Source organism: Pagrus major, chromosome 5 (assembly GCF_040436345.1).
Source record: "Pagrus major chromosome 5, Pma_NU_1.0".
Taxonomy (NCBI): domain Eukaryota; kingdom Metazoa; phylum Chordata; class Actinopteri; order Spariformes; family Sparidae; genus Pagrus; species Pagrus major.
This window is the reverse complement of record NC_133219.1, coordinates 33,611,766-33,639,098: the sequence shown is the minus strand read 5'-3', so window position 1 is coordinate 33,639,098 and position 27,333 is coordinate 33,611,766. Positions and strand designations below refer to the sequence as shown.

The 27,333-nt window shown below is 38.9% G+C and overlaps 2 protein-coding genes across 3 annotated transcripts; both read left to right on the top strand.

The window, feature by feature from the left end:
• me2 (malic enzyme 2, NAD(+)-dependent, mitochondrial) lies at positions 1-15,138 on the top strand. 2 transcript variants are annotated; one of them, XM_073467177.1, is made up of 15 exons: positions 1-178; positions 3,895-4,048; positions 7,474-7,607; positions 7,766-7,915; positions 8,107-8,182; positions 8,498-8,659; positions 8,762-8,975; positions 9,442-9,539; positions 9,884-9,997; positions 10,143-10,254; positions 10,445-10,587; positions 10,748-10,850; positions 10,971-11,041; positions 11,602-11,700; positions 11,907-15,138. In XM_073467177.1, the coding sequence occupies exons 2-15, from the start codon at positions 3,935-3,937 to the stop codon at positions 12,066-12,068; spliced, it is 1,752 nt and encodes a 583-aa protein (XP_073323278.1). In that variant the 5' UTR covers positions 1-178; positions 3,895-3,934; the 3' UTR covers positions 12,069-15,138. The 2 variants fall into 2 exon arrangements, with proteins under 2 accessions (XP_073323278.1, XP_073323279.1); XM_073467178.1 differs by having other exon boundaries at positions 7-178; positions 3,892-4,048.
• A 375-nt stretch (positions 15,139-15,513) lies between these two features.
• Positions 15,514-26,109, top strand: elac1 (elaC ribonuclease Z 1). The gene is made up of 5 exons (XM_073466503.1): positions 15,514-15,731; positions 23,937-24,143; positions 24,248-24,306; positions 24,536-24,746; positions 24,851-26,109. The coding sequence occupies exons 1-5, from the start codon at positions 15,575-15,577 to the stop codon at positions 25,321-25,323; spliced, it is 1,107 nt and encodes a 368-aa protein (XP_073322604.1). The 5' UTR covers positions 15,514-15,574; the 3' UTR covers positions 25,324-26,109.
• Positions 26,110-27,333: the final 1,224 nt, after the last annotated feature.

The window sequence follows — 27,333 nt, the reverse complement described above, 5'->3', positions numbered from 1 at the left end:
GCGTGCGCGACAGTCTCCTCTCCTCAGCGCCGCTGTGCTGCATCAGTGGCTGCGGGTAAAGGACGAACCAAGAGGTGAAAATAACAGCAGTTTCGCGGCGAACTCCAGGAGAAAAATGCTTTAAAAACAGCAGACTGTCCAACGGAAGCCACCGCAGTAATATCATATTCAGGAGCAGGTAAGCCGAGCTGTTATTGTCTAGGAAATTGAAAGTCCGGTGTCATCTAAGAACTTCCCGTTACTGAGCCGAGACTTAGCACGCAGGGGGTCTGAATGAATGAATGAATGGCAGCATGCGACTCATCAGGCTAACAACTTTCATGTGGGAGTGCTGTCTCCGTTTTACAAACATTAGCTAGGACCGTGGGTGTCTCTGTTCACACAGTCGCCGAAACGGGCTCCTAAACAAACGGCAATGCTTGGTATGTGTCGGTTGGAAGCTAGCCAAATGTTAGCTAGAAGTTAGCAGTTGTTAGCTCTCAATGTTTGTGGATGTGGCTGTGTTTTACATCGCTAGGCTAACTCATTAGCTTACCACTGTAGCAGAGTGGCTGCTACAAGTGCGTTTGACACGTCCATCTGATTTTTGTGTTGTTGTGTGTTCACACTGAGCTGTGACATTCCTTCCTTTCACCTACATCTCCAAACAAGATGGAGGTAGAAAGAGTGGGTGGTCAACAATATCTCCTTTTTATTTTTTATCATTAAGCTTTAAACACCATGGGAACATGAGATTTACCACATTTACAGTAAAGCATAGCACAGTAGTAACTCATACTAATAAAAAACAAATCTCACTAAAAAATCAGCTCAAATGTATATATCTTTTGGCTTTGATATTCAATGGCCATTCAGTGTCAATAAGGAAGAAACAAAATGGGCAAGTCTTTGTTTGTCAGAGAGAAGGAGAAGAATAACACCTGTCAGAAAAGCCACACTTAGCTGGTTATTGATAACTATGTTTAATGTCTCTTTGTCAATCTAAGGTAACATATTGACACTACTTCTTCTCTGTTATATTGTTTAAATAGCCTTTGCATTACACCAGTGTACTCTGATCCTAGTAAAACTAACCATAAAACACATGAAAGCGTGTGTGGGTGTGATTGATTGCTTGTTAGACGAAGAGAGGAGTGTACCGACGAGAGCGCTGTGGCTTTCCTGTTGTAATTTCCGGAGAGAAATCTTTTGTATTACATTATGCTTACTTCAGTCAATACGGTCATTGTTTGTGCACAAATTATATCATGTGTACTTCCAGACACAGTAATGCAAAACACAATAGTCTGGCTATCTTATACTGCTTATCTTGTTAGCTTAATCCTTTTTTTTTTTTTTTTCAAATTAATTAAAGCAATTAAACCTAAAGTTTATCCAGTCAGGTCCGGTTCATGTGAGCATTTAGATTGGTCAGATTCAAGCCAAAATAGACAAGATACTTTGTGTTGATGACCTCATCTCTAGCTTAGAATCATCAGTTCACTGTAACTTTGATTAGGGTTGATGAAATACAAACATAAGTAGGAACAATTACAGTGACTAACAATCCAAACCTGTTTGTGGCTATGGAGTGTGTCCAGGTAGTGTATTCACGCTAGTTGTTCCAACAGTGAGACAAAGCTGGTTCAGTACAGTTACTGCGCAAGAATTATCTTGCAAGCAACAAGTTCGATTTCCTAGATCTGGCACACAGATGAAGTCTGGAAGGAGATGAGATAATAAAATGGATTCAGTCGCTCGGTGTTCAGGCTTTAAATATTCTAGAAACAGGTGGGAGGCTAAAGTAGATGTAGATAACCAGAAAATATTCTTGTAAAACACAGGCTTGAATTCAAAGAGAATGTTTTCCCCCCCGAGTGTCATATCAACAGAGATGAAAATGTCTGTTGTGCTGCTTATACAAGCAGCACCACTTAGGCCCCCCTGCCTTTAATCCTGCTTTCTAGGCACTGATTCCTGGATATGTAGATGGAAGCAAAGACCGTGCCAGCTGGCTATGCTTGTGATTTCTTTCATCAGATATTTTGGTCAAAGAGACGGGCGCATGATCAGACCACAGCGCTCCCTTTAAATCTGTAAAAGTACAGGCTAATGGAAGATCACAGCAACTGTTTGTTAAGAGAACAAGCAGGATTACACAAAAATGCTTGGATCTTGATGAACAAATCAGGTGTATTTAGGTGGATGGTATCTATGACTGAGTACAATTTGAAGTGGATCCGAATTAAAATCTGGATCTAGTGGATTTAACTATGTTTTTATCTGATGTTGGTGTAGATGGTTATTACTATAATATCATTGGTGGGCAAGCAGGAACAGTGAGGTCAGGAATGAAGAATGGCAGGAAAACGTTGACGGCACAGATGACTTCTGTTTGTCACACGAGCTGGCCGTAGGTTTGTTCTTTTGCCACCTGAGCTCAGCTGTTGTGTGTTATTTCAGACCATGAAATCATTCAAATATGTTAGATGTCAAGCCTTCTTTCTCGTGTAATCATCCGATATGTTTATATGATAATGGAGTTTAGACGTTGCTCATCTTTGTTTTGTAAAAGCTGACTGCAGTTGACTGTGTCTTGTATTTCAAAGCAATACTTCTTGAAGACATCTGCCAGCCTCACTCACTAAACTACTAGGAACTAAAATAGACACTGCGTGCAATAATGCTCACGTTGCTGTCCCACACATAACTTGCTTACAGGTCCAGTTTCATTTCCTCTGGGTCAGGTCTTGACATTAAGAAAGGCCAGAGCCAATTTGGCCTGGATAATGACATGAATAAAAACATGAGAGACGGTTTAAACAAGTACATTTTAGTGTATTTAACAGATGGGTTGTGAAATTATTTCGGCTTCATCTCCTTCGTGGTCTGCTTTGCTTTTTTTGCAACGCACTTATGCTTGATCAATCTGCTCTTACTGACTTTTACATTTAAATGACAAGATAGCATTATATCTATATCATGTGTGGCATTTTAAAGTTGTTAGTTTTGCAAGTTTTGCAAGAAGGCAGCATTTATCTTCTGCTGACTTTTTGCTATGACAGTTATCACAAGCTGCTCTTACTCTTGGCTTTTTCCTGCACTGCCACAACACAGCATAACACAACTGTGAATAACCGGTCACATGCATGACATAGCTCTTACAATGAAGATACTGTTCCGGGCCACAAACAGCAGTGGAAAGTAGGGTAGGGGCACTTGTGTGAAGTGAAAACACTGTCGTGGTTGTTGATGTGGCATCATTCTGCCATCACACACAGTTTCAGGTAGTTATTTATGAGCTTTTTTTATCTCCTGCACTCCCAGAATAGTAGCAATCTTTTATGCCTTCAGGTACGTTTTACAGATGTCACTTGATTGTCGCTATGATTTCTCTGATATGTGTTATCTGTCTTCCCATCTTTGCTATCTGTCCACTGATGTCACCATGCTTAAGCCTCATTTCTTTCTTCATGTGGAGCTCAGTGCGAAAAGGATTATGACAATCTTTCAAAGCTTTGTTTCTCAAATCACGCACTAAATCACTTCTGTGCACATCCAGATTAATGACTGGCCACTGCCGTCAGCATTTCTAATCCTTAAGGGTGGAAATGTCCATACACACCAAGTGCATTCATAGGCTTCTGTGATAGAGTGTCAGAAGGCCGACAGTCTTAACTTTTGATAGCTTAACATCAAAGTGTGATAAGGATCTGAAGATGTCACATGCTCAAAGATTGTAGTAGCGGTGCTCTTTATTGTCTTGCCCGTCAGAAGAAAGAATAATCAAACCTGAAAGCAATAACTCTGAGTCTATTGTAAGTCTCCCAACCATAAAAATGAAGACAGAAATGGTCAAATCTCTAGAAGAAACAGGTATTTTATTAATGTAGTTTGTCTCTCCGTCCTCAGCAGCTCTCCACCAGTGGACCTTTCAGACCAGTGACTGTCCACCATGTTGTCCAGACTGAGAACAACGTGGTCCCTGAGGCCCTGTGTCTCTGTTTGCAGATGGGCACACACCAAAGACAAGGGCAAGCCCCTTATGCTCAACCCTCGCACCAACAAAGTAAGTGGATTACTGACGTTATGTGTGTGAGTGTGTGTCAGTGAGCATAGCGGTTAAACAGATGGTAGCTTTATTAACACGTCATTCAGCATGTCGCCCATTTGTGCTGGACCCATGCCAATTATTCCAGGTTATGAAGTGGGCTAATTGGCATATGTGTTACAATTATTTCCCACACTGACACAGAGCTTGTCAGAAATTTGTAATATTCTCTGGTTACGATGAATAAGTTAATACCAATAAATGCAATGGAGCATGCACAATATAAAATGTTGTCTATTTAAAAAATGACTTTTTGACCAAGGCTGTTAACGTGGGTTAGTTTTCCTTATAGTCCTTAATTTGAGGCTCCATATCCAGGTCTTTTTTCATCCTTTCCCTCTGACACTCCTCCATCTCCACGCAGTTGTCAACATTGCTATTATCCCTGGATAAAAATAAAAATAAAGAGCTGTGTTGACAGACAGGAATAGACCTGAAAGTTTTTGACATGTCTGACAGTCTTTTATTAGACAACTTTTTTCTATATCTCAAGAAACACAAATATATTTAAATTTCTGCCGGCTGGGAGAAATTTTGATTGAGTCGTGAAGTATAATGTTTCTGACAGAAGTAGAATATTTCACACGTTTACATGCAACATTTACCAAGAATACACATTAACACGTTGAGCCGATCATGCAAGCACACGCCGTTTAAGGGTGAATTTTTGACAGTACAGACAACATGGCATCTTCGTCGTCTTCCCCCTAAGTCGGTGAGTGGTATGACTGGAAAACTATAAAACTTGCTGTTGCCAAAGGTTTTCTAACCTGGCCTAGCGTTTAATCTGTTCAAAGCATCTTTTCTTGTGTTGTCATTTTTAAGATAATAGAGGCAGGATTGTTAGTAATGAATGTATAATACAAGTAAATAAAATTGACGACGTGCATTCCTATGTCTAAATAGCTTCCTAACTAATGACTTAATTATTGACATGAACCCAAACATGATTTTTACTAAAGTTCCTGACAGACATAATCTGTTTCCAGTAGCTCAGATGGTAATGTTTTGGCATTGTTTTGTTTACCCAAAAAGTATTTGTGATTAAAGAGACAGATGAAAAGCATTGGTTGAATTTTTAAGTCACACCCACTTTCACTTTTGGGTGTAGTCAGAAAGTTTGTTAAACCACAGCCAAAACCAGCTCTGTATATTCCTTCTCACAGCTTATCGGTACTATTCAAATACACTTGCCTTACCTTGCCATGCACCTGTAACCACACCCAGTAGTGGTTGTCACTACTGCATAACTGCAGCAAGGTGAGGACTTCAAATGACAAACGATTAATTCAAGTTGCTCTCTGATGTTTATTTAATACCTGTAACAAATGTGTATCACATTGTTCGGTGCCTTTGCTGTCAGGTTTTCCCAGCTACTGAAAGTTACAGATGACATTTGTAACCTGACGCTGTAGCTGCTTGAAGTGTCATGATATCACTCTGTGCAAGTTATGCTTAATTTAGCCTAGCCTGCACTTGTTGTGCTAAATATAGACATTCTAACCTACATGTAGACTGGTCTCAGACTAGTTGGCTGATGGCCCAAGAAATACTGTATCCACAGCAACAACGTTTACATTGTACCCCCACCTGATACCTCATTGTGCTCATTTCGTCTGTTTGGGGCGAGTTTAGAAACCCATTTGCCGATTAAAACCAACTCAAGGAGAGAAGGTTTTTAATGCTCTTCTGTTGGCAGTATTGCTCTCTGGTGGTGTTTTATATTTAGTTGGCAGAATTTCTTACAGCATTTAAAGTCACAGAGTTCATTGTGTGTTGCACACTTAAAAAACACTTAAAAATGCATGAAGCAAGACAAAAACAGCAGCATGCCGGTTACTCATAGGGCAGCTATAAATGTCTGAGGAGATGTGACTCTCATCAGCAGACTGCATCGTCACGACTCCTATGACCCCAACAGAAAAGGTTGGAGTGTTGCAGGAATGCATTGTTTATTACATTACACTGTTCAAGAATATAAATACTGTATATACTGTAAGACGATGCGGGATGTGATTCCTCTACCTATGTAGACTTAAATGAAATTGTCATAGGTGAAGTTTGTTTGCTAGTTGGATGATCTATGTTGTGCAGTTTCATTAACAAGATTATCTTAAAAGGACAACTTAAACCAATGATTTCCTGGCCAATGTACAATTGCAAATTTGGAAATTCAGTTTAGAAACAGCATTTAACTGTTCAAAAGCATGTTGATGAAGTTTAATGTTCCTAAAATGCTGTTTCATCATTGTAGAAGCACATAGACAAGTCATAGGATATACAGATAAACATACATAAGAAACAAAAACAGTGCAAATATCAGCATTTCAAGAATTTGCACCATTTTACATTTTATAGATCTGACCGCTTTCAGACCTGTGAGAAAGGCTCAAAGCACTCAAAATAAAGGATGTTGCATTATGTTTAGAGGAACTGAGTACTGGAGCGAAGTGAAGGGAAATGCTCCATCAGCATGACTCAGCATTCTGCCAGGGGAGCCCCCAGCATTCATCAGTCACTGAATAATCAGCCCCTTCCCCAGCCCCAGACGTTATGGCTTCCATGTGTTAACGCCCATATTTCACTAAACCTGCATACACATACACTCACAGACACACTCGCATACACTACAAGAACATGAACATTTTGCACCCCTCCCCCCCTCATCCTCTCTTCCATACATGGGGTGTTTCTGCCCAGAGTCCTCTTCATTGGCTTCTTTGAGGCTTCTCCCCTCTCTTACCTCTTTTCCTTCATTTCCCCAACTGAAAAATGGTTTTCATCTGGTCTCCCCCTCTTCCACTCTGCTGCTCTTCTTCTCCTATTAAGAGTCAAAAGGTCAACCATGAAACCTGAGGACTCATAGGTAATGCAGTGCGCCCTCTGGTGACAAAACTACATCACAGTTTGTGACAATTTCCTACAGAAGCTTCTTAAAACTGGTTCAGCGATTATTATTAGTTTATTTAGATGAGGGATGTTTCTTAATTTTAAGTGTGAAACTTAAAAGCAGCACATTTTGGTAGCAGGGGGGGTGATATTTAAACTTCAGTACATAAAAACATGTGAAGTACTATCTATAAAATGCTTTATCCTGCTCATTTGCACCTCTCCAAACAGTAATAGTCGATACAAAATCACAAGAAATCTCCAAGGCACTCTCTTTCAAACTATTAAAAAATGCATGTCACAGCATGGCCTTACATATTTGCGCAACCAAAGCACACACCATTTCATAATAATGCTACCTGTTGAATTCTTAGGTTATGTAGTCAGTGTAACTCAACTGAAAGGTATTCTCTACCAATAAGTAGTTGCAACAAGATAGATAACCTACATTCTCCTTGTCTCCCTGCTCCCTCCTCTCTTTTTTCCCCAACAAGGGCATGGCCTTCACTCTACAGGAGCGACAGATTCTGGGGCTACACGGTCTGTTGCCTCCCAAAGTGGAGACTCAGGACATTCAGGCCATGCGCTTCCAGAATAATCTCAAGAAGATGGTTGATCCCTTAGAGAAGTAAGGACATATATTGTGTAAAGCGCTGAAAGGTTGAGCCTAAGAAATATCTTCTCTGTTTTGCTTTTAAGAATTTTCATATATATCATATATTTATCTTCCTCTATATGTTGAAGTTTTCTTCTCTCTTTCCTAATTTTTCCTTGTTTTCTGCACAGATACGTCTACTTGATGGGCATCCAAGAAAGGAATGAGAGGCTTTTCTACAGGGTGTTGATGGAAGACATAGAGGAACTGATGCCGATTGTGTACACTCCCACCGTAGGCCTGGCCTGCACACAGTATGGACACATCTTCAGGAGACCCAAGTAAGCAAACAGTGAAGCCATCAAGGAGCTCTCTCTAATGGTTAATGGGTGTTACATTTTGTCGACTCCTTGACTTAAATCACGTTAAGGATGTTATTGTGGTGGAGATATGTTTTCTTTTCCTTTTTTGAAATAGGCAGAATGTTACCATGATCGTTAAAGTCACCATATCATCTTGTTTCTGTCATCAGAGGCTTGTTCATCTCCATTCGGGACAAAGGACACATCCGTTCCATCTTGGACAACTGGCCAGAGCCTATTGTTGCAGTGAGTACCTGCAAACCTCACCAAAAAAACACATTTTCAGCATTTTGTACAGTGTAAAAGAGACGCCTAGGGCCAAACTACACTGAGAATTTTAGAAATTAACTGTGAATATGAAGGTCGTCACTTATAGACTCGGCTACACAACCATGAAGTCTAGGAAAGTCATGTAAATGATACATTTCCTTCTAAATTTTCTACATTCACCTGGCTAAGACCCAGGTACTCAGAGTTATGTGCTTGTTAAATGTTACTAATCTACAATTTTGCTGATTGATGTACTTCTTTTCCACCTCCTCTCTCTGTCTCTTTCTGTAGGCAGTAGTAGTAACAGATGGAGAGCGTATTTTAGGATTAGGGGACCTGGGTGTTTATGGAATGGGCATCCCTGTCGGAAAACTTTGCTTGTACACTGCCTGTGCCGGCATTCGACCTGAAAGATGTCTGCCTGTGGTGATAGATGTTGGCACGGACAATGAGGTAGGAAAGCTACTGTATATGTATACTGTATATGTGTGTATGTTTAGGGGAAAGAAGGAAACTTAATCATCCATCACACGTTTGTCCTTGCCCTCGTATCAGACTCTCCTCCATGATCCGCTGTACATGGGCCTGTACCAGAGGCGGGATCGCTCTCAAGCCTACGAGGAACTGATTGATGAGTTCATGGAGGCTATAGTGGACAAATGGGGCCAGGACACGCTGATTCAATTTGAGGACTTTGGGAACCACAATGCCTTCCGTTTAATCAGGAGATACAGGGAGAAGTACTGCACCTTCAACGACGATATCCAAGGTTCACATATAACCCTCCACATAGCATCTGGGAGCAGTCTTAAAGCCAGTTTACTTATTATATTAAAATCAACAGTTGAATTAGGTATAGTGCAGTTGTTGACAACCATCCTTAAAAACTGCCTCTCTTCGAAAGCGTTTCATTGTTGGGGGATCTTTTTAGAAGCCTGTTGGTTTCTTTCATTTCACCATAAAAACAGAAAACAGAAACTTGTTTGAATTAAATGTTCCATAAAATATTACATATTGTGACCTTTAAGTCACAGTATTGCGACAAGGCCCTACAAGAAACACTGACAGCTGTGGTAGAATTGGTTGCTGAAAAATAAAACCTCAACAAGCACAACATAACTCTAAAGAAAAAAGGCCTATCCAACCCTCCTACCTTAAAACAAATAGTGATTCATCTGTTCTCTGCAAGGCAGAGATCTTATTGTTTACTGTTGTTTTCTTCTGCATGTTGTCAGGCACTGCATCTGTAGCCCTTGCTGGTCTGTTAGCAGCTCAGAGAGCCACTGGCAAACCCATTACTGATCACCGGGTGCTTTTCTTGGGAGCTGGAGAGGTGAGATCATATTTATCCATTAATCAGTTCATGTGAATTCTCTTGGTTTTTCTTTGCTTTGGGGCTTATTTATCTTTTTTTGTGAAACTCCCATATATCAAAATAGGAAAGTAGGCCCTCTTGTAATGGCCATATTGCCCCCTGCTGACCAGATCTGGTAATATTAGTAATAAACAGTAGACCAACATTGCTAAAGAACTCAAAAGACTCAAAATATGCTCAACATCAACCAGAGCTGGTGGATTTGCTTAGTCATTGTCTTAAAATAGCAGTTCAAGTTTAACTGCGGATACTCTGTTTAAATTCTTTGAATGTTTAACTTGATAAGGTTATTTTCTCATTAGGCCGCTCTTGGTATTGCCAATCTGATTGTCATGGCCATGATGGAGGCGGGGATGACCCAAGCTGAGGCCAGACAGAGGATCTGGATGTACGATAAACATGGCTTACTAGTAAAGGTCAGTGTGTGTTTGGGAGACATTAATGACCAGAGCGTACAGTACATGATATGTCTGTGTAGCTTCCTGTCTAGCTCACTGTTGGTGGGGTTACTATATTAAAATTGATATATTGTTGCAACAAATGTACTGTATGTGACTCCAGGACAGACCACAGGAGATGGACAGCAACCAGGAGGCATTTATCCATGACAGTCCAGGGAATGTGCAGAGCTATCTAGATGCTGTCAACACCATCAAACCCACAGCAATTATTGGTAAAAACTTTTCAATTCCTGTTTTTCTTTACCTGAATAAAAGAATCAATTTGATTTTGTTTGAAATGTTAGCAGGAGAGTCTATTTATTTTTTATTTTAAATCTTAAATCATCCTCTCATGGCACAGTGTCGTGGTAACTGTGGGCTCACAAGCACAGGGTGACCAGCATTTCTCTTCCCTTCTTCTAGGTGTGGCAGGAGCTGGACGTCTGTTCACTCACGATGTCCTCAAGTCCATGGGAGCCCTGAACGAACGTCCAATCATCTTTGCCCTGAGTAACCCAACCACTAAAGCCGAGTGCACAGCAGAGGACGCCTACACACTCACTGATGTACACAGTTCTTTCTGCTCTACTCTCCTTTTTTCTTTTTGGCTAACTCTGAAGTATATCATTAAGAGTTCCTGTCTAGTCAAACCACTCTTCCTGTTGTCCTTTCTTCTTTACCATCGGCCATCATCCCTCTCACACTATTTGTTTTTTTGTCCAACAGGGTAGATGTCTTTTTGCCAGTGGCAGTCCATTCGATCCAGTGACTCTGAAAGATGGCCGCGTCTTCACTCCTGGACAAGGGAACAATGCTTACATCTTCCCAGGTAAAAGAAGAAATAAAATTAATATTTATGTGAACATTATTTTCATAATTTTTGCACTTTTGGAAAAATCATAGGATGTCATGATAAAGGAAATACAACACTGCTGTATGTGTATTCCAGGTGTGGCCTTGGCTGTGATCCTGAGTGGAGTGAGACACATCAGTGACACAGTATTCTTAGAGGCTGCCAAGGTCTGAAGTCATTACTCAGTATTTCTCAGTGTGTCACTTCCTTGAACTTTACCTCGCCCTCACCCCATCCTCTACTTTCTTGCTGACTCTGATATATATACATATGCTGTATGGTGTCATCTAAACCCGCTTTAACCCATTGATGTGTCCTGTTCCCTCTCTTTCTAGACTCTGGCTTAATAACTAACAGATGAGGAGCTTTTAAAAGACTGATCCTGCTTTGCACTTCTCCCCTCTCTTGCTAAGCTGCATTTGACTTGATTACGTTGATAAATGCAATTAATGATACAAATCACAAGATGATTTCTTGCCAACACTAAATATTTAAATGTTTTGCATGAGAAAGACACAGTGCATGTTGGTAATATGAGTGCTAGTTTTGTGGTCAGTTCTTATTTTTCTTATTCTGACTTATTCAGAAGCACATTTCTATTTATATTTAGTCAGAAAATCAGCAGAGAAATATGCGGTAGCCAAGTCATAGTAGTGTTTTTTTGTCTCTGTTTATTGGATCAGAGAATTTCATCTCGAGCCTAAAAGTATTTTTGTACTCCTTCCAGACCCTTGCAGAGCAGCTGACAGATAAAGAGCTGGAAGAAGGCAGACTCTATCCTCCTCTTTCCAACATCAGAGAGGTCTCTGTCCAGATGGCTGTCAAGGCAAGTCTCCTGAAAATGATCATTTCCAACTTTGGCTGAATGTTTTGATTATTGATAAACTGGTTCTCATTGATCCAAACATTGCTGCCCAGTCAGAGTTGGTCGCAGCTGTCCAGTAATGTTTGGTTTACCTTCTATTGCTGTGTTCTGTGTAGTACATGCGTCTTGCTGTTAGTCAGTTCTACACTTTCTCTTTCTTGCTATAGGTGGTGGAGTATGTCTATGCTAAAGGCATGGCGTTCCGCTACCCTGAGCCTGTGGACAAGGACAGCTTTGTACGCGCCACTGTGTGGAACACCAACTACGACTCCTTCCTGCCAGACACATACGACTGGCCAGGTGTCAGCTTCAGCCCCAAGACCAAGTAGAAATAGAACAGACCCTCACTGTGCTCCATGTATCAATGTCACTTTTCCTTTGTCTCCCACTTAACTCTCAATCACAGATCTTCAGAGATCGTGTAAACATCTGCTTGTGAAAAAAGGCAGTAGAAGCTCCTTAGAAGCTCAATGTTACTGTATTTGCACTATACTAGTCTTTTTAGATCTGTGAAAAGGTAGAGGGAAGGTGGCATTTGAATGGAAACAAGTTATTTTCGCTTCACATCCCAGTTCTTTATCACCTCTGCATCACACCTGAAGCACACCAGGAGGGCCACCTGGTGGCGGAAAAAGGCAGTGTTTTTTTTGTTGAAACCTTGAGATACATTTTAATGATCTATACTAAAACTCACATTAATGAAATGAATATCAGAATGTGGTATATTTCAGTAAAATACCACTAGAAACTCAGATTGTCATACTTTAACAAGCAGAAACCACAACATTCACTCTCTTTTTAGTTATAAATTACCTGAGAATGTTAACCATTGTTAGGAAATGCCATATACAGTGCATCTTTTTCACCTATTTTAACACATGATGACTATTTTATGATGCAAAAGAGTTTTGTTGTCTACACTCCTAATGCAGATGTTAGTACACTTGTAGTAAGCTGCAGATAGCCAAACTCAATGCACAGGTTTTAACATGGAGTGTGGGCACTGTCTTTTTTCCACATCATATAGGCCTCTGGTGGTGATCCAACCAATGCCCGGTTTAAGACGTGGCTAAAGACTACTTTTTAACCAAGGCTTAAATCGGGCCAGCCTGTTTCTCAGAGAAGGTGTAGGAGTGCAGAGGGTTAAAGCACTTGGCCTTTGTGATCAAATTTGGAGAGAAAAAGAGGAAACCGTGTTACTCAGGGGAGGAATGGAATGAATATCTAAAGAAAGGCCACAGAAAATGAGATTATATGAAGGGAAATTAAATCAACTATATCTAGAAAAAATGATTAAGAAACCAATGTCCACTCCAGCATTTTTTTGTATGAATGCTTTTGTCCCCATTTTGTTTATTTCTCTGAATTTATTTAATATTTGGGGATGTATTACATGTTTTGCCATTATACTGTATATTCTGTCATCAACACTCCTTTAATGAGTTGTGGTAAGAAGGATCCATAAAATGACCTCTTTGCTTAAATGTAACATTATAAACTGTCCCCTGAATATTTAAAGAAACAATGTGCTGCATCAAATGATTGGATAAACATTATTTTCTATTTAGATTATATTTTGTTAACTGTACATGTCCTTTTGTGGAAACCAAGACTGTCTGCTGAAAGAGTATTTATAAAGTTGTGTGAAGTACATGCGTGTGTGTGTTTGCAGGTTGGTGTGTGGGTTTTTCTCTTTGGAACGTTCGACAAGACAACAATTTTACAGGTGCTAGGCTGCGTTTCACAGTTCTGATTGATCATGATCGTTAATAATAACAACACGGTCACTTTATCTCAGATTAACAGAAGAAAGATGTTAAGCTTTCCTCATGCCCAAAATCAGCTTTGACTATATTTAGAGATGGAAATTAAGGCAAGGAATACTTCTTTGTATTGCACTTTAAAAATGCATTAGTGAAAACACAAGCTAATATTAAAATACATAAATGATAATTAAATAAGAGTGAAGTAAGATAGAAGATAATAAGATAAAGTAGAATAAAACCGATTATTAAGAATTAAAGTGCAGGACAAGATATGATTAAATAGTCCTACATTTAATTTAATAATAGGCAGCAGCAAGCAGCAGTCTTAAGCCTTGATCTAAATGATGCAACTCATAATTTGCACTATGGCTCATTCATAATTCACGGTATTGGCATAAAAAGATCTTGACATCCTGACATTTCAACTTTCTAATCCTCATCGCATTCTGAAAAAAAACACAGTTGTTGCACTGTTAATGAAAAGCACTTGAGGCTATGAAGTAATCGTATTTGGATAAATTGTAACTGGCAGTTTATAACTCAGCATTAGCTATGTTTAGTGTCGCAATAGAAACGGTTATCTTTTGACACAAACATTTGTCAGAGCATGAGTCAAGTCGACTTGCTGAGTCAGATCTATCAGCTACAGTGTATAGCTAAACAGTCGCAGTTAGAGTAGAAGGCAGCTTCCTCGTGAGATATCCTATTGACTATATTCCTGTTATATGTTCTGAATACTTAACATTGTACTGTACTTCACTTATCTCAGTGTAACAGACTGCACTAGTGACAGTCAACCTGTTATGTCTACAAGATCTTTACATTTTGCTCTGTGCTCTGACGGCCTGGCTGCATTCTATTATAATGAGAAAGCTAAAAATCTAAAATTATCTGTTCAGTGTTAAATGTTAGAACATGAGAAACCTTGACACAAAAACATGCAGCTAAAATGTGTTTAAGTCTGAAAAATGTACCAGTAACATTTAAACTGCTTATCAGTCCATTTCATTTTTAGTATTTATCTTAAACACTGTTGACAAGAGCACTGGAAATCTGTCTATTATCCTCACATACTGTATGTCTAAATCTATGTTTCAGGCTACTGTGTACATTTTAATCTCAGGATGCTATATTAGGACCTTCTAACCACCTGCATTAAAGTGCCTGCACAATGTTCAATGTCTATTCAGCATCACTTCATGTTCCATGATGTAGACCTCACAGCTGGCAAACAACTCAACAGCACTATGAATTTAGTTAAGTAATTGTGTAGTATTCAATGTGCAGCTTTTTCTCTCATATACTGTGCAGCTTCAGGTTGGGAACATTTAATATATTTTTAAGAAGAGTTGACCCCATTAAGTGTCAGGTCATGTGTCTGTCCAGTTGTTGTTATTGACTGTAATCGTCCAGTGTGAGGTTTAACTATATTGTGTAAGAATTCAGTGATTGGTTTGGCCATAAGGAAAATATATTCCATGTTTCATTGAAGTGTGCATTCATATCATGTTGTGTCCTTCAAGTCTGTGTTTTTGAAGTTAACTTGTATTAAAGAGTTATATTTCCTCAGTGTTTGTACTCAGAGGGCGACATGCTTGCTGAAAGTGCAGAATAAAACCAGTTTTTTACCGGCTCCATTGTCTCCTGAAATGTGTAAATGTTTTATTGTGACTGAGCAGTTTTATTCACCCAAACGCAGCTTTGTTTTCCTTGCTGAATTTTATGGTACTTGTATTTTACTTGAGTTTTTTCTTCTTTTTTTCCCCCATTTTCTGCGACTTTATACTTCCACTCCACTGCATTTTGGAGACAAAATTTGACATTTTACTTCATATTTTTCACATGTATTTGATAAATTTAGTTATAAGTTACTTTTCAGGTTGCATGGAAATATCCTTAATGAATTTTAATTGATCCTATTATAAATCAAGAGAAAAATCCGACTTGACATGAACGCCTCACCGTCGCTGTTGATACGTCATCACCATGGGACTGTTTACACTCCATGATGGCGACACGCTGCTTGAACTGTAGACAAGTTTCATCAGTTTTCTTGTAACTTCGGGAGGATGAGCATGGACGTGACTTTCCTCGGGACCGGCTCGGCCTACCCGTCACCTCACCGCGGCGCTTCGGCTCTGGTGCTGCGGACAGAAGGGGAGTGTTGGCTGTTTGACTGCGGGGAGGGAACCCAGACACAACTGATGAAGAGCCAGCTCAGAGCCGGTCAGTCACTGCAGCTACTCCCGCAGCCTGCTGCACCTTCTGGGGAACTAAGTGAACGTCTTTAAAATTATTGGACAACAGCCTTAAATAAACTTTATTCAATTGTAGCAACCACCCACACTCTAACTTTCCATTGTATCATGAAACCACCAAGGTGAAGTTAGTTTTAGGTTGGATATCGGACAGACATTCACTCCGGAGACACCCAGCGGCGTCTCTGGCTCAGTGTCACCCAGTGTTGGCAGCAGGAGGACGGTTAGCTCGCCTCCCAGAACCTTGCGCTGCGCTGGAGGATGACTTAGGGACCATCAATAAATTACCCTTTTGTTTGTTTGATTTACACAAAAACAATGTTTCTTCGTGCTGACTTGGTGATATTAGTGAAAACACAAATCTTAAATCAATATTTCCCCATTGAGCTTTGTGCCATCATCACATTCAACTGATCCAGTAATCATAATCGATGGTAGAAATCCAAAATTAAATCAAAGTCAGTGTCAAATCATAAAGTCAGTGACAGCTCTCACAGAATTGTTACACTCCATATCCTCATTGTGAGTCCTAATCACGATGCAGGCCAAGTTCACCGTAACTACACTTCAATGAATAATAGCGTTCACCTATCAAACTTCCATTTTCAAACGATATCCCAGGCTGAGGGATACCACTGATTGTTGTGCATAATTTGGGCATGTGAAGAAATTTTTTTTTTTAGCGTTTCTCGTGAGCACGAGAAAGTATCTCGTGCTCACGAGAAAGTACTCGTGGTCACGAGAAAGTACTCGTGGTCACGAGAAAGTAACTTGTGCTCACAAGAAAGTAACTCGTGCTGACCAGAAGTTTCCCATGCACACGACAAACATTTAAGTTTTATTGTTTTTTCCCCCATGTCCCTTTAGGGGCTCTGTATGATTTCACTCGGCTCGACACATAAAAGAAAAAATTTCACCCGTGAAAGTAAAATGTTTCATTTTGCTCGACACATGAAAAAAAGAAAATTTTGCCTGTGAAAAGAAATTATTTTACAGAAAAAAATTTTTTTACTCGGCTCGACACATGAAAGAAAACATTTTTCACCCGTGAAAATACATTTTTTTTACTCGGCTCGACACATGAAAGAAAAAAAATTTCACACGTGAAAATAAAAAATTTTGACACATGAAATACATTTTCTACAGAAAAATGTTTTTTTTCACATGGAAACATGGTCACATGGGGAAAAAAATGTTCACTCGGCTCGACAATTTTTTTTTTAAGAAACTTTTCTCTTGAGCACGAGAAACTTTCTCTTGCTCACGAGAAAAGTCTCTTTAGCTCACAAGAAAAGTCTCTTTAGCTCACGAGAAAGTAATTTTTGCACTAGAAAAGTTTCTTGTGCTCACCAGAAAGTATCTTTTGCACAAGTTAAGTTTCTTGTGCTCACGAGAAAAGTTTCTTGTGCTCACCAGAAAGTGTATTGTGTTCACCAGAAAGTAACTTGTGCTCACCAGAAACGTTTCCATTTTTTTGTTTTTTCCCCCCATGTCCCTTTAGGGGCTCCGTATGTTTTCGGCTCGACACATGAAAGAAAAAATGTCACCCGTGAAAGTAAAATGTTTCATTTTGCTCGACACATGAAAAAAAGAAAATTTTGCCTGTGAAAAGAAATTATTTTACAGAAAAAAAAATTTTTTACTCGGCTCGACACATGAAAGAAAACATTTTTCACCCGTGAAAATACATTTTTTTACTCGGCTCGACACATGAAAGGAAAACATTTTCACCCGTGAAAATAAAAAATTTTGACACATGAAATACATTTTCTACAGAATTTTTTTTTTTTTTCACATGGAAACATGGTCACATGGGGAAAAAAATGTTCGCTCGGCTCGACAATTTTTTTTAAAGAAACTTTTCTCTTGAGCACAAGAAACTTTCTCTTGCTCACGAGAAAAGTCTCTTTAGCTCACGAGAAAAGTCTCTTTAGCTCACAAGAAAAGTCTCTTTAGCTCACGAGAAAGTATCTTTTGCACTAGAAAAGTTTCTTGTGCTCACCAGAAAGTATCTTTTGCACAAGAAAAGTTTCTTTTGCACAAGAAAAGTTTCTTTTGCACAAGAAAAGTTTCTTGTGCTCACGAGAAAAGTTTCTTGTGTTCACGAGAAAAGTTTCTTGTGCTCACGAGAAAAGTTTCTTGTTCCCACAAGAAAGTGTATTGTGTTCACCAGAAAGTAACTTGTGCTCACCAGAAAGTTTCATGTGCGTACCAGAAACGTTTCCATTTTTTTGTTTTTTTCCCCCCATGTCCCTTTAGAGGCTCCGTATGTTTTCGGCTTGACACATGAAAAAAAAAAATTTCACCCGTGAAAATACATTTTTTTACTCAGCTGGACACATGAAAGAAAAATATTTTCATCCATGAAAATACAATTTTTACAGAAAAAAAATTTCACTCGGCTCGACACATGAAAAAAAAGAAATTCACCTGTGAAAATAACATTTTTCACTCGGCTTGACACATGAAAAAAAGAAAATTTTGCACAAGAAAAGTTTCTTGTGCTCACGAGAAAGTAGCTTTTGCACAAGAAAAGTTTCATGTGCTCACGAGAAAAGTTTCTTGTTCCCACAAGAAAGTTTCTTGTGCTCAAGAGAGAGTATCTCGTGCTCACGAGAAAGATTCTTGTGCGTACCAGGAAGTTTCTTGTGCTCCTAAGAAAAGTCTCTTTAGCTCACAAGAAAAGTCTCTTTAGCTCACAAGAAAGTATCTTTTGCACTAGAAAAGTTTCTTGTGCTCACCAGAAAGTATCTTGTGCTCACGAGAAAAGTTTCTTGTTCCCACAAGAAAGTGTATTGTGTTCACCAGAAAGTAACTTGTGCTCACCAGAAAGTTTCATGTGCGTACCAGAAACGTTTCCATTTTTTTGTTTTTTCCCCCCATGTCCCTTTAGGGGCTCCGTATGTTTTCGGCTTGACACATGAAAAAAAAAAAATTCACCCGTGAAAATACATTTTTTTTACTCAGCTGGACACATGAAAGAAAAACATTTTCATCCATGAAAAAACAATTTTTACAGAAAAAAATTTTTCACTCGGCTCGACACATGAAAGAAAACATTTTTCACCCGTGAAAATACATTTTTTTACTCGGCTCGACACATGAAAGAAAAACATTTTCACCCGTGAAAATAAAAAATTTTGACACATGAAATACATTTTCTACAGAAAAATGTTTTTTTCACATGGAAACATGGTCACATGGGGAAAAAAATGTTCACTCGGCTCGGCAATTTTTTTTTTAAGAAACTTTTCTCTTGAGCACGAGAAACTTTCTCTTGCTCACGAGAAAAGTCTCTTTAGCTCACAAGAAAAGTCTCTTTAGCTCACGAGAAAGTATCTTTTGCACTAGAAAAGTTTCTTGTGCTCACCAGAAAAGTTTCTTGTGCCCACCAGAAAGTATCTTGTGCTCACCAGAAAGTATCTTTTGCACAAGAAAAGTTAAGTTTCTTGTGCTCACGAGAAAAGTTTCTTGTGCTCACCAGAAAGTGTATTGTGTTCACCAGAAAGTAACTTGTGCTCACCAGAAACGTTTCCATTTTTTTGTTTTTTCCCCCCATGTCCCTTTAGGGGCTCCGTATGTTTTCGGCTCGACACATGAAAGAAAAAATTTCACCCGTGAAAGTAAAATGTTTTATTTTGCTCGACACATGAAAAAAAGAAAATTTTGCCTGTGAAAAGAAATTATTTTATAGAAAAAAATTTTTTTACTCGGCTCGACACATGAAAGAAAACATTTTTCACCCGTGAAAATACATTTTTTTACTCGGCTCGACACATGAAAGGAAAACATTTTCACCCGGGAAAATTAAAATTTTTGACACATGAAATACATTTTCTACAGAAAAATTGTTTTTTTTCACATGGAAACGTGGTCACATGGGGAAAAAAATGTTCACTGGGCTCGACAATTTTTTTTTAAGAAACTTTTCTCTTGAGCACGAGAAACTTTCTCTTGCTCACGAGAAAAGTCTCTTTAGCTCACAAGAAAAGTCTCTTTAGCTCATGAGAAAGTATCTTTTGCACTAGAAAAGTTTCTTGTGCTCACCAGAAAGTATCTTTTGCACAAGAAAAGTTTCTTGTGCTCACCAGAAAAGTTTCTTGTGCTCACCAGAAAGTATCTTTTGCACAAGAAAAGTTAAGTTTCTTGTGCTCACCAGAAAGTAACTTGTGCTCACCAGAAACGTTTCCATTTTTTTGTTTTTTCCCCCCATGTCCCTTTAGGGGCTCCGTATGTTTTCGGCTCGACACATGAAAAAAAAAAATTTCACCCGTGAAAATACATTTTTTTACTCAGCTGGACACATGAAAGAAAAACATTTTCATCCATGAAAATACAATTTTTACAGAAAAAAAAATTTCACTCGGCTCGACACATGAAAAAAAAGAAATTCACCTGTGAAAATAACATTTTTCACTCGGCTTGACACATGAAAAAAAGAAAATTTTGCACAAGAAAAGTTTCTGTGCTCACGGGAAAAGTTTCTTGTGTTCATGAGAAAAGTTTCTTGTGCGTACCAGGAAGTTTCTTTGCTCACGAGAAAAGTTTCTTGTGTTCATGAGAAAAGTTTCTTGTGCGTACCAGGAAGTTTCTTTGCTCACGAGAAAAGTTTCTTGTGTTCATGAGAAAAGTTTCTTGTGTGTACCAGGAAGTTTCTTTGCTCACGAGAAAAGTTTCTTGTGTTCATGAGAAAAGTTTTTTGTGCGTACCAGGAAGTTTCCCATGCACACGAGAAACATTTAAAATTTTTGTTTTTTCCCTCATGTCCCTTTAGGGGCTCCGTATGTGTCCACTCGGCTCGACAAATGTAAGAAAAACATTTTTCACCTGTGAAAATACAATTTTCACAGAAAAAAAAATTTCACTCGGCTCAACACATGGACAAAAAGAAAATTTTGCCCGTGAAAAAAGATTTTCACTCGGCTTGACACATGAAAGAAAAACATTTTACCCTTGAAAAAGAATTGTTTTCACTTGGCTCGACACATGAAAACAAAAAATTTCGCCTGTGAAAATACAATTTTTACTGAATTTTTTTTTTCACTCAGGTCAACACATGAAAAAATGAAAATTTCACCCGTGAAAATAACATTTTACGGACGAAAAAATGTTCATCTACGAAATTTTTTTTTTTTTCTACAGAAAAATGTTTTTTTCACATGGACACATGGAAAAAAAAACTTCACTCAGCTCGACACAAATTTTTTTAACATTTCTCGTGAGCATGAGAAACTTTCTCTTGCTCGTATCTCGTACAAGATAAGCGGGTGAGGTTTGTGTTGGCTGATATCTTTACAACTGAAAGGTGTTTATGGAATAATTATTACACTTAAGCGCAAAACTATAAGCGCAAATACGAGGCTATTACAAATACGAGGTTTATGAAAACAGTCACGAGAAAAGTTTCTTGAGCACGTTTTCATAAACATTCAAACAAGGAGTGTTACTTGCGTTTTTCACTCTGCTCGACACATGAAAAAAAAAAATTGAACTTAGAAAAAGGAGCACCAGAAAAAAAATTCTCCCTTTACCCTCAGGGTTTTTTTCACAAAAAAAAAAAAATTTCACCTGTGAAAAATATTTTTTCACCCATGAAAAATATTCTTTTTCACTCGGCTCGACAATTGAAAGAAAACATTTTCACCCATGAAAAAATGAAAAAAGTATCTTTTGCACAAGAAAAGTTTCTTGTGCTCACGAGTAAGTAGCTTTTGCACAAGAAAAGTTTCTTGTGCTCACGAGAAAAGTTTCTTGTGCTCAAGAGAAAGTGTATTGTGTTCACCAGAAAGTAACTTGTGCTCACCAGAAACGTTTCCATTTTTTTGTGTTTTTCCCCCCATGTCCCTTTAGGGGCTCCGTATGTTTTCGCCTCAACACATGAAAGAAAAAAATTCACCCGTGAAAGTAAAATGTTTCATTTTGCTTGACACATGAAAAAAAGAAAATTTTGCCAGTGAAAAGAAATTATTTTACAGAAAAAAATTTTTTACTCGGCTCGACACATGAAAGAAAACATTTTTCACCCGTGAAAATACATTATTTTACTCGGCTCGACACATGAAAGGAAAACATTTTCACCCGTGAAAATAAAAAATTTTGACACATGAAATACATTTTCTACAGAAAAATGTTTTTTTTTCACATGGAAACATGGTCACATGGGGAAAAAAATGTTCACTCGGCTCGACAATTTTTTTTAAAGAAACTTTTCTCAAGCGCAAGAAACTTTCTCTTGCTCATGAGAAAAGTCTCTTTAGCTCACGAGAAAAGTCTCTTTAGCTCACAAAAAAAGTCTCTTTAGCTCACGAGAAAGTATCTTTTGCACTAGAAAAGTTTCTTGTGCTCACCAGAAAGTATCTTTTGCACAAGAAAAGTTTCTTTTGCACAAGAAAAGTTTCTTGTGCTCACGAGAAAAGTTTCTTGTTCCCACAAGAAAGTGTATTGTGTTCACCAGAAAGTAACTTGTGCTCACCAGAAAGTTTCATGTGCGTACCAGAAACGTTTCCATTTTTTTGTTTTTTCCCCCCATGTCCCTTTAGGGGCTCCGTATGTTTTCGGCTTGACACATGAAAAAAAAAATTTCACCCGTGAAAAAAAATTTTTTTACTCAGCTGGACACATGAAAGAAAAATATTTTCATCCATGAAAATACAATTTTTACAGAAAAAAAAATTTCACTCGGCTCGACATGAAAAAAAGAAATTCACCTGTGAAAATAACATTTTTCACTCGGCTTGACACATGAAAAAAAGAAAATTTTGCACAAGAAAAGTTTCTTGTGCTCACGAGAAAGTAGCTTTTGCACAAGAAAAGTTTCATGTGCTCACGAGAAAAGTTTCTTGTGCTCAAGAGAGAGTATCTCGTGCTCACGAGAAAGATTCTTGTGCGTACCAGGAAGTTTCTTGTGCTCAAGAGAAAAGTTTCTTGTGCTCACAAGAAGAGTTTCTTGTGCTCACAAGAAAGTATCTCGTGAGCACGAGAAAGTAACTTGTGCTCATGAGAAAGTTTTCTTGTGCTCACGAGAACGTATCTCATGCTCACGAGAAAGTTTCTTGTGCTCACCGGAAAGTAACCCATGCTTACGAGAAAGTATGTCGTGCTCACGAGAAAGTATGTCGTGCTCACGAGAAAGTATGTCGTGCTCACGAGAAAAGTTTCTGTGCTCACGAGAAAGTATCTCATACTCACGAGAAAGTATCTCGTGCTCACGAGAAAGTAACTCGTGGTCACGAGAAAGTTTCTTGTGTGTACCAGGAAGTTTCTTTGCTCACGAGAAAAGTTTCTTGTGTTCATGAGAAAAGTTTCTTGTGCGTACCAGGAAGTTTCCCATGCACACGAGAAACATTTAAAATTTTTGTTTTTTCCCTCATGTCCCTTTAGGGGCTCCGTATGTTTCCACTCGGCTCGACACATGTAAGAAAAACATTTTCACCTGTGAAAATACAATTTTCACAGAAAAAAAAATTTCACTCGGCTCAACACATGGACAAAAAGAAAATTTTGCCCGTGAAAAATGTTTTCACTCGGCTTGACACATGAAAGAAAAACATTTTACCCTTGAAAAAGAATTGTTTTCACTCGGCTCGACACAAATTTTTTTAACATTTCTCGTGAGCATGAGAAACTTTCTCTTGCTCGTATCTCGTACAAGATACGCGGGTGAGGTTTGTGTTGGCTGATATCTTTACAACTGAAAGGTGTTTATGGAATAATTATTACACTTAAGCGCAAAACTATAAGCGCAAATACAAGGCTATTACAAATACGAGGTTTATGAAAACAGTCACGAGAAAAGTTTCTTGAGCACGTTTTCATAAACATTCAAACAAGGAGTGTTACTTGCGTTTTTCACTCTGCTCGACACATGAAAAAAAAAAATTGAACTTAGAAAAAGGAGCACCAGAAAAAAAATTCTCCCTTTACCCTCAGGGTTTTTTTCACAAAAAAAAAAATTTCACCTGTGAAAAAATAAAATTTTTCACTCGGCTCGATACATGAAAAAAAAAAATTTCACCCATGAAAAATATTTTTTCACCCATGAAAAATATTCTTTTTCACTCAGCTTGACACATGAAAGAAAACATTTTCACCCATGAAAATTTTTTTTCAGCTCAACATGATTAATTTAGACAAATCACCCCAGCACCTCAAACATGTCTTGTTTTTTACCCAGGTCGAATCACCAAGGTTTTCATCTCCCACCTGCATGGAGATCACCTGTTTGGTCTGCCTGGTCTCCTTTGCACTGTGAGCCTCAGCACCAACCCTGACTCCCAGCAGAGCCCTAACTGTGTGGACATCTATGGGCCTCGGGGCCTCCGGCATTTTCTGAGGGTGACGCTTGGCCTCACCGGCTCACAGCTGCTCTTCCCTTACGCAGGCATGTTAAAAGGAAGTTACTACTTTTAGTCTGTTTTATTGTACTTATTCTTATGTCCTGTGCTCTCATCTCATCTACTTTTATATTTATGTATGTTGCTGTAGTGCATGAGCTGGAACCCACAACTGACCAGAGTCCAGAGGAGGGACGGCTCAGCCCGGAGGTATGTGTCTGATTTTTGGTGTCATTCCTGTCTGGTGAAATCACACCTCGGTTCCCTGGGTTGCAGCCTTGTCCGGATCAATCCGTAAAAATATTGATACTTCCAATCCCAAATGTTTCTGTTACAGGACTGATTTTCAGATTAAAAGATTGATATCTAAACTCAGTCATTTTGGGTAAATGTGTTGCCTCATCTTTAATGTTGTGTGTTTTGTTTTGTGTCTCTTCAGGCGACAGCAGAGTGCGGTCCTCTGCACCCACAGGAGCAGCCAGGCCGAACTATCTCCCTGGATGTCTCCAGTGACTCATACCTCCTTTTTGAAGACAAGAAGTTCGTGGTCAAGGCTTTCAGGTTGTTTCACCGCATCCCCTCGTTTGGTTTCTGCATTCAGGAGCACGATCGACCCGGAAGACTGAAGACTGAACTCCTGAAGGAACTAGGTGACTGCTTTTTCTTTTTTCTTTATTTTTACAGAAATGTGAAGCGGGACAAAAATAGTATGAATTCAAACACACATTCAGTGATCTAATTTTGTGTCCCCCAGGTCTGAAACCAGGGCCGCTTTATGGCCGTCTGAAAGCTGGACAGCCAGTAACTCTGGAGAGCGGGCGTGTCGTTCTGCCTAGTGAGGTGCTAGAAGAAACCATTCCTGGGAGAAAAGTCTGCATTTTAGGGGACTGCAGCTCAGTTCTCGGGGACGGGCCGCTGACGTTGTGCAACGGAGCAGACATTCTGGTTCACGAGGCCACCCTCGGGAACGAGCACCGAGAGAAAGCAGTGGACCACGGACACAGCACGCCTGAAATGGCGGCGGCAGTGGCTCGGGCTTGCTGTGCACGGAGGCTGGTGCTGTACCACTTCAGTCAGAGATACAAACCCTGCTCCCTGCAGAAAGAAGGGGACGAAGACGACGTCTCGGAGCTTAAGAGACAGGCTGAAGACGCTCTGCGGGACAGTGGTGTTGAGGTTACTCTAGCTGAGGACTTTCTGACTCTGAACATTCCTCTCAAGAGATGAAGTTAATAAACTACTGATGTGGTAGGTTTGATTAAAAGCAGAGCAGCTGTCTGTTTGCCCTCATGTGATCGAAATTGAACAGTTACATCAAAAAAACATTTCTGGATGCACTATATTGGATTTTTGCCAATATCTGATATGCTGATATTTCCAACTCATTTTGGCCAGTTGCCGATACCCATATATGCACATTTTGGGCCAATGCTAATATGTAAACGATGATATCAATGATGTGCCAATATTATCATGCATCCCTAAAAGTCTTTACTCTTGGCTGTTAACGTCTTAGTCATTGTAAGCATAATTTGATTATCATTCTGTGATTTATCTGAAAATTACAGATCTGTTTCCAAAGTCAAGAACTGTCCAACTTACTGTGATGACAAGTGAAGTAGGTGTGATTAACAGCCTTTGAATTAGTATAACTGTGCAATAATTAGCAATTCTTAATTTTAAAAAAGGCTAAAATTTTAATCAAGTTTATCTAGTAGAAATTCTCTAAGTGAAACTATGTGAATAATCACATCATAGGTTTCAGTTTTACTCAAACTTTCTTTCGCTTTAACCACAATCTTTCCTTATGAAAGAGTAAATATATGTGTGAGAAAGAACGTGCAATCATCTCCGAAACCTTTTCCAGAGCTTTATTTCTGGATCTGTACGCGAGGTATTAAAGTACCAGAAAATACAAAATAATGTTTAACGAAAGAAAAAAAAACAACTCAATGTTTATGTACAATTCTTACAAACAATAAAGATAGCTTCTTGAACATTTCTCATAGTGAAGTTTTTGATTGTCTATATTTCTGGATATACATTTTAAGTTTTGTAGGTTTTTTATTCACAAAGGTATTTTTGTTTTCATCAAAGGACTCGAGTTTTCTTTTTCAAAACCACAACTGCTATCATTTTTTTTTCCTTTTTAGACTTCAAAACACAATACAAAATCTAAAATAAATTTGCTTAGTGCTCGCTTGCACACACAAGTCTCATACCATGAGATATCAATAAAATATCACATTTTCGAGAGTTCATGAAAAAATGTTTTTTTCACCCGTGAAAATAAAATTTTTCATTCGGCTCAACATATGAAAAAAAACATTTCAACCATGAAAATGAAATTTTTCACCTGGGAAAATAAAATTTTTCATTCGGCTCAACACATGAAAAAAAACATTTCACCCATGAAAATGAAATTTTTCACCCATGAAAATAATTTTCACTCGGCTCGACACATGGAAAAAAAAAAATTTCACCCGTGAAAATAACATTTTTCGCTCGGCTCGACACATGAAAAACGAAACAAATTTTCGAGATACTTTCGTGCACACAAGATACTTCCTCATGAGCACGAGATACTTTCTCGTGAGCACGAACAACGTTTTTTTTCTTCACGCGCCCAAATTATGCGCGACAATCAGTGGTATCCCTCAGCCTGGGATATCGTTTGAAAATTGAAGTTTGATAGGTGAACACTATTCATTCATTGAGTGTAGTTACGGTGAACTCGGCCTGCACCGTGATTAGGACTCACAATGACGATATGGAGTTTAGTTTATAGAGCTGTTACTGACTTTATTTACAGGCTTTCATAAATCATACAATCCATATTCGCAGGTTGTGAGGATGAGCCAGATGAGCTGACTGGAGAAGGCAGAGTGTGTGTGCAGAGACTGCACTGTCTCCCGTGCACTCTGTGCGCTGTCTCTAGTGCGCCCTGTGTGCCTGACAGCACAGTCGTGTCCACTGCAGCAATTTCACACGCAAACTCCATGAAAACTAAAATCGTATTTGGTGAAACATGAACAGTAGGCTATTCATTCTTTAATGCTTTTTGATTTAATCTTGGATTTCTACCATCGATTATGATCGCTGGATCAGTTAGTTACCAAAGAGTCCGGTCCTCTCCGCTGCGCTCCAGGACAGGGAATGTGATGATGGCACAGTGCTCAATGGGGAAATATTGAGTTGAGCTGATATTTTTACAACTGAAAGGTGTTATGGAATAAA

Coding starts and splice junctions, on each gene's coding strand:
- me2 (XM_073467177.1), top strand. CDS start 3,935: ATGTTGTCCAGACTGAGAACAACGTGGTCCCTGAGGCCCTGTGTCTCT. Junction 7,608..7,765: donor ATGGTTGATCCCTTAGAGAA/GTAAGGACATAT, acceptor TTTTCTGCACAG/ATACGTCTACTTGATGGGCA. Junction 11,042..11,601: donor TATTCTTAGAGGCTGCCAAG/GTCTGAAGTCAT, acceptor TACTCCTTCCAG/ACCCTTGCAGAGCAGCTGAC.
- elac1 (XM_073466503.1), top strand. CDS start 15,575: ATGAGCATGGACGTGACTTTCCTCGGGACCGGCTCGGCCTACCCGTCA. Junction 15,732..23,936: donor GAAGAGCCAGCTCAGAGCCG/GTCAGTCACTGC, acceptor TTTTTTACCCAG/GTCGAATCACCAAGGTTTTC. Junction 24,307..24,535: donor AGGGACGGCTCAGCCCGGAG/GTATGTGTCTGA, acceptor GTGTCTCTTCAG/GCGACAGCAGAGTGCGGTCC.